Below are 7,126 nucleotides of genomic sequence, written 5' to 3' on the forward strand. Positions count from 1 at the left end.
TAATTTTATTCTGTAGCACGACAATGACCCAAAACATTGTTCCCGAGTGGCAAAAAATTTTTTAAATGAAATGACAGAGGAAGGAGTACTGGAATTGATGACCTGGCCTCCCCAGAGTCTAGTTTTGAATATATTTGAGCATATTTGGGATTACCTGGACAGAAAGAAGGTTGAACATGCTCCCTGAAATGCTGAAGAATGTTTTGAAGTACTTCAAAGAGAATGGCACAACATACCCCAGGATTTTATAAATAATTTGTATGAATCTATTCCCAGATGAATATCGCTTGGATTAAGGTAAATGGAGAACATAGTAGATATTAAAATTTATTTATGAAGTTTCGCATTAAAAAGTTTGTAATTGTTCCATATTTAGTGTGAAATTCATATGCTTTAATAAGTTTATAATATAGAATGTATACACGCAGGAGTGTACACTCGGCTGACTCAGCTCGCCAACTTTTTAAAAATCTTGTCGCTAATTATAAAAATTTTCACATTCAGCATTTACTCACACAATTTAATAATTTTTCATTATAGGGTTAGCCCTATACACTTGTAGACTAGAATAAATTTGCCCAATACACTTAGGTGTAGACTAGTATATATTTGCGTTAATAAAAATAATTTTATAAACTATTTATAAAATTTATTTTTCAAAAAAATAGGTGCTCTTTTCTACAACAACAAAGTATAGACAAATATAAAAAAACAATTTTTAAATACTTTAAAACCCTTTCTTTTAATGCGTTGTTATTAATAAGATCTTATTTTTTACAGGAGCTTAAAAACTCCTGTAAAAAATAAGATCTTATTAATAACAACACATTAAAACTCCTTAAAAAGATTTTGAAAGTATTTCAAAGTATGGCATTGTAATTAAATCTAATTTTAAACCAAAATATTAAATTTAAAGCTAAAGATTGTTTAAACTAAATTAAAGAAAAATTGTTAATTTTTAGAATCTAAATTCGGTATTTGAAAAAGATTATATTTCCTTATAATTTCTTTCTTAAAACAATCTTACACTTAACATTTATGTATTTAATGTAGTATTTTTAATAAAGATTATAAACAATTTATAAATCAATTTTATCAGTTACCAATAAAATATTTGTAAACGTAATTTTTGTTCATAAATATATTACGTCAAAAGAACTTTACACGATATTGAATTAATAAGAAAAAAAATACATTGGTTAAAAGAATACTTTTAAACAAAAGCACTTCTCCCTTTTTATAAGAAAAAATATTTTTAATTTCCTTTTGCATATAATAATCTATGATAATCTATGATGGAGAGACTTATATTTTACGCAATGAGTTAGTTTACAAATGATTATAAAAACTATTTTACATTCATTTGAAACTAAATTTTACATTCAATGTTTTATTATTTTATATTCCTTCAAAACTAAATTTAAGTTTTTAAAATCATATTTAAAGTCTTTTAAAATTACTTAAGTATGTTTTTATATGTGTATATAAATGTTTGTGTTTTACATATGTATGATAAATATGTAATTAATGTTTCAGGGTTTAAGATTAAACTCCTATAATTCGAAAACTCTTGTAATTCAAACATATTTTGAGGATTCAAACTACATTAGTTGAACTGTATATGCATTTTGCATACATAGCCTTGCATAAAATGTCATACTGAAATAGGAAGCTGCAGTGACTTTAGTACATGCATTGGCATATACTGAAGCCACTGCAATACTTTGAGGTTTTGGGTTTGGGAAAGTATTATCAATTTATATGAAGTCAGTCTTCAAAGTGGATCAAAATCAAAAGAATGATAAATATATAATAAAATGTATAACATAGCATATAAATTATATCAGATAGAATTCATCATTTAAAATGACTTGACTGGGTGTACAAAAAGTATGATGTAAAAAAGTTTATATTGTGCCAATATAATAGGTAACATTTGTTTATTTCCAAACTATTAAATTCAATTATTGAATATAAATTAGTTTTTTTAGAGTGTATTCATACAATGTAATATTAATTTTTTATTCAATAGATAGTTTACTCTTTTTGTGCTTTTATAAATATATATTTTTATTGAAATTATTTCAGATGAGAATTTGCAGGTAAAAAAGCCTATGATACTAGCAAATAGTAATTTAAATAAACTAGATGTAGATACTGTCTTAAATAGTGAAACAAAAAAACGAAGTATAAAACAAACAATTTTTGATGAAAGACAAAACAATTCTTCTCTTTCACTTAATGATCTTGAAGTTATTCCTTGCATACAAGTAAAGGATTTCAATAAAAAAAATGAAGCAGACAATTTTCGTCCATCTGTTAAGACAGTTAATAAAACTTGTAATGGAGAAATAAAGCGTTTTAAATTTAAAAAAACTGAAAGTGATAATGATGCGGAGTGTTCAGACAGTGAACAGTCATCAATCAGTGGTGATGTAAATCAAGATAATTCTCCAAAAACTGTTAAACCCTCAAAATCAGATGCTTTGCATGTTAAACTTTTCAAAGATGAGCAAACTTTGAGGTATGAATTTTTAAAATGTTTAAACTTGAAAATTAGCACAAGCAGTAAACAATAATTTCTTTGACATATGAAAAATCAATAAATAGTGCCATTAAGTATCAAAGTTGTCAATGAGTGGAGAATGAGCATCTGAGTCATGGTTTGTATATGTTTTGTGTTTAACAGGTTGTTTTTTTTTTTTGTATATGTTTTGGGATATGTGTTTGGGACAGGTTGTTTGACAATTTTATAAATTTTTTTTAGACGTAAAGCAGAAGCACAGGTTTTACAACTTGAGTGTGAATTGAAAAAACTGCGCAATGAAATGCAGTCTGCGCGTCAATTAGATGTGCAATCTCGCACCCAAATCAAGGAAGGGCTCAGCACTGAACGATACTTGACTTCTGAGCTTGATCAACTTAATTCTGATAATGGTATTTTGCAGCAAAAGTAAGTATCTTCATACATATTTTCATTCTTGGCTATATTTGGTAAGTAATAAAAAAGCATAGTTTTGAAATAATATACTTAAATTCAGGGGTGAGAAAATCTTTGGTACTTGGGGTTATCAACTTGAAGTCTCTTTTTTAACTTGCATTTTGGTTTTAAAATGAAAATGATGTTTTGTAAATGAATACCAAATATGAATAAAAAATTAAAGGTCCATTGTCATAAGATCTATCAATTTTGACACATAACATGAATAGATCTTAAAGTTTTTTTCCTTATTTCATTCTTTACATCTTCAATTCTCTTATTTTTTCCTGTATGGAATACTGTTGTCATAATAGGGCTGGTTCTTCAAATGATGCCCTTTTTCTTCTAAGCAATATCCAAAAATGCATGATAAATGTAGTTGGACCTGATTTATCTCCAAAGCTTGAGCTTTTCTCTTTTTTATATATACTATCATGGTTGCTGCTCAAACGAGCTATCATCTCTAGTTCCATCAATCAAAACTCTTATTCTAGCTTAATTATCAGCAAAGTCCTTTTACTCTGACTCTTTATACTCAATAAATTTTTCATCTAGTTTCTTTTCTCACACATTAATTCTTTGGAACCCCCTCTCAAGACTCTAAGACCTAAAAGTTTCCCAGGTGTGACATATTTGATATAATAAAGTAACTGGAGTGAAGATGAGTATGTAAATGCTTATAATGGATTGTCAAAATTTAGGTATTTTGGCTCCCTGCAAACCTCTATATACTATCTGTTTTTTTATGGTTTTATCTCCATTAAAGTTTTTTATAGATCATTTTAATGTTTTTATTTTTAGAATAATCTCTCTAAATAATATGAAGTCACAAGAAAAAGTACTAATTACCTCTCTCGAAAAGAAACTCAAATTTGAAAAAGAAAGCAGAATAAATGCAGAAAATCAGCTTCTTGAACTAAAGAAAAAGAAAAATGAAGCTATAAATAAAATAGAAAACCATGATAGTTGTTTGTCTAAACGCCAAGAACTTGAAAATGAAATTAGTAAGTTGCAAGCTAAACTTAATGAAGCAACAAATTCAATTTCAGACTTAAAAAAGGAAAGTCTTATATTGAAGCAGAAAAACCCTGATGCAGATTGGGATAAAATGAAAAAAGATTTAGAGTTTCTTAATGGAGCATTAAATATAATGAAAGGAAAAAATATTCATTTAGAAAACAGTTTAAGTTCTGAAACACGTTTAAAGTTAGATCTTTTTTCTGCTCTTGGAGATACTCGAAGACAACTCGAAGTTGTTCATAGTCAATTAAATATTAAAAGTGCTGAAGTCGAAGCCTTGAAAGGTAAAATTGCTGAGGTTATGGCTGTCATGCCTTCTCAATATCACTCTTTGTTAAATGGATTTGTTTCAACTAATAGTTTTATATCACAAACAAACGCTGAAACAGTTGTGTCTTCAGCCAGTTATGACTCTACAAAGCAGAAATGGCTGAATATGAATGGCACTTCAAAAGTAGCTCATTAAAATTTAAAAAATTTTGAAAATTAGCGCATGGATTTTACTTTTTTTAAATTTTATGTTTATATTGAACCTTTTGTTTTAATTTTTATTCAATTATTGAGGAGCTTGTTTGAAATGTTTATAAAAGTCAATGATCAGATCTTATAAAATCTATGCATATAAAAAGCAGCATACTACTTTATGTTTATGATACATGTATTTTTCTTGTTAGACAAGATTATTGGGTTATAATTATGTTTTCTTTGCTTGAAAATTTATATAGCAAGTGCATTTAAATTAAATTTGAAAATATTTTGCTTGAACAATCAACAGACTCCAATCCTCCAATAAACTATTTTTAGAAGTAGTTTATTTTTAATAGCATACTACTTTAGAGATATATAAATTTATAATAGTTGTCATTATGGGATTGATATTTAGACAAAAATATTTTATAGTTGTCGTTATGGGATTGATATTCAGACAAAAAATATAAGTCAATAAAATGTAAGAATATGTTCAATTAAAAGTTTAATAAGATTAGTGGGAAAAAAGTATGTATCAGTTTATATTAAAATCATTATTTAAAAATTTAAATAAAAAAATTAACTGAGCTTCAATGGACCCACAGTTTTTATATATTTACATTATTCTGTTTGTCAGTCATTTTTTATTAAATTCTCCCATGTTTAGGCCACAAAATTCATAAAAGTTGTTATAATATACAAATTTACAAATACCAAAAAACAGCACTTTAAAGCATCCCTAAAAATTTATGTTAATATTTTTTTATAAATATCAATCCCATTATGACGAGGGCTACATTATCTAAAACTATTTTTAGAGCCAATATCTATTCAGAGTTTTATCAATGTTTGAAATTTCGTAAAAAAAAAATTTTATATTGATTTACTTTTTATTAATTGTTTAGAAAAACCCTGACACTTAACCAATAAGTTTACAAATAGATACATTTCTCTATTAAGCTAATAAGTTTAGAAATTGTTTCTACAAATAATTTCTCTATAGTTTTGTTTTTTTAACATTCTTTAGTGTTTTAACCAGACAAAAAAAATTGTTATTAAAGTTTTTTATGCCAAAAATGTCTTTATTTTGTATATATAATATTTTTTATCAAATTTTAAAATTGTATCCATTATTATTTCTATTATTATTAATATTTCCATCATTATCATCATCATTGTTATTATATTATTATTATTGTTTAGTGTTATTACAATTATTATTATAAAATAAATTGGCAAAAGTGTTAGAAAATGTGTTAAAAAATCTTGAAGATTTTAAATTACTCTTTTTCATTTTTTTACAGAGGTTTCTAGAATGTCATGATGATGATGATGATGATGATGACGATGATGATGATGATGATGATGATGATGATGATGATGATGATGATGATGATGATGATGATGATGATGATGATGATGATGATGATGATGATGATGATGATGATGATGATGATGATGATGATGATGATGATGACGACGACGATGATCTAAAATAAAATGCTTAATTTTAATGTTTATGGAAGGTATTAAAAAATATTGTGGAAAAAGTTCAATGTATAGTTAAATTAAACTATGCAAGTACAATGTATGCAGAACACTGGGCAAAACTGCGCAATGGTAAAACTGTACCTGTTTGTCTCAGTTTATCTTGTGGTTACAGTGATATACCTGGCACATCATATCATGTAAATTTTAAAAGACCAAATTATCCTGATGTTAAACTTTGTATGAAACTTTTGAAAAATGGTTATAAGTTTTATCAAAATAACAGTGTGACTAAAAATCCAAAAGATGATTTAATTGCATTTTTGTTTTATAAGATTTTGTTTTACTTTCCCAATCAAGAACAAGAAAAGAATATAAAAGAAACAAAATATTTTGAGTTTAAGAAGAATCAACATTCAATGAAAATTTCAGAAACTTTTTACTTATCTGATGAAGTTGGTATAGCATTGATAAATGTAAAACGATCAAAAATTAAATGTTGCTATTTGAGTACAAACACCAATGAAGTTGTTCACAGAACAGTTAAGTATGTTTTCCACCATTCTGTTGCTAAACTATCTGACAATGTTCTTTGGCTTATATCTTGGGTTGACGGTTCAAAGATCTCTTTCATGCATATTACAATTGATAAAGAAGTTAAACCAGTTTGTGGTTATTATAGCTTATGCTTTCTTCCTTGCAATATAAAAAAGGCAAAAAATAACATTGAGGCACTTATAATGTTTATATCAACTTCAAAAACAATTCTTTTTGCAAATCTTTGTAAAAACTATGTTAATATTGTTAGTAATATTTATTCACACAAAGATATTCCAAATTGCTGTGGCGAAGTTACAAGATTTTATCTTGTTTGTGATAACATTTTTGTTGCAAAAGAGAATATTGAAACTGGAGTTCCTAAAATATTTATAATAAAAATTTTGGGAGATATGTTTACAAAGAGTATCATTGATTTATCACAAGATTTACTAGAATATAAAGAATTTCTTCCTTCTTCTTTTGAAATAACAGCAAGCAAAACAGGCTTGTTACTTTTTTTAACAGCAGGTGAAGGCTATATTGTTCTTATTGATTTACGACTTGGTTCTGTCTTTCAGATTCTTTCATATGTAAATTTTTTCTGGTCACATTTTTTAAGTACAAAGTATT

The 7,126-nt window shown here is 26.4% G+C and overlaps 1 protein-coding gene across 2 annotated transcripts in view; it reads left to right on the forward strand.

Moving 5' to 3' along the window:
* The window catches only part of LOC100206869 (macoilin-1), a 44,041-nt gene extending 39,347 nt beyond the window's left edge, over nucleotides 1-4,694 (forward strand). For both annotated transcript variants that reach the window (XM_065792937.1, XM_065792936.1), the window contains 3 exons: nucleotides 2,089-2,524; nucleotides 2,768-2,953; nucleotides 3,782-4,694. In XM_065792937.1, the coding sequence (XP_065649009.1) occupies nucleotides 2,089-2,524; nucleotides 2,768-2,953; nucleotides 3,782-4,466 (1,307 nt within the window). In that variant the 3' untranslated portion in view covers nucleotides 4,467-4,694. The remainder of the gene's footprint in view (nucleotides 1-2,088; nucleotides 2,525-2,767; nucleotides 2,954-3,781) is intronic.
* Nucleotides 4,695-7,126: the final 2,432 nt, after the last annotated feature.

This window comes from Hydra vulgaris, chromosome 03, assembly GCF_038396675.1.
Source record: "Hydra vulgaris chromosome 03, alternate assembly HydraT2T_AEP".
NCBI lineage: Eukaryota > Metazoa > Cnidaria > Hydrozoa > Anthoathecata > Hydridae > Hydra > Hydra vulgaris.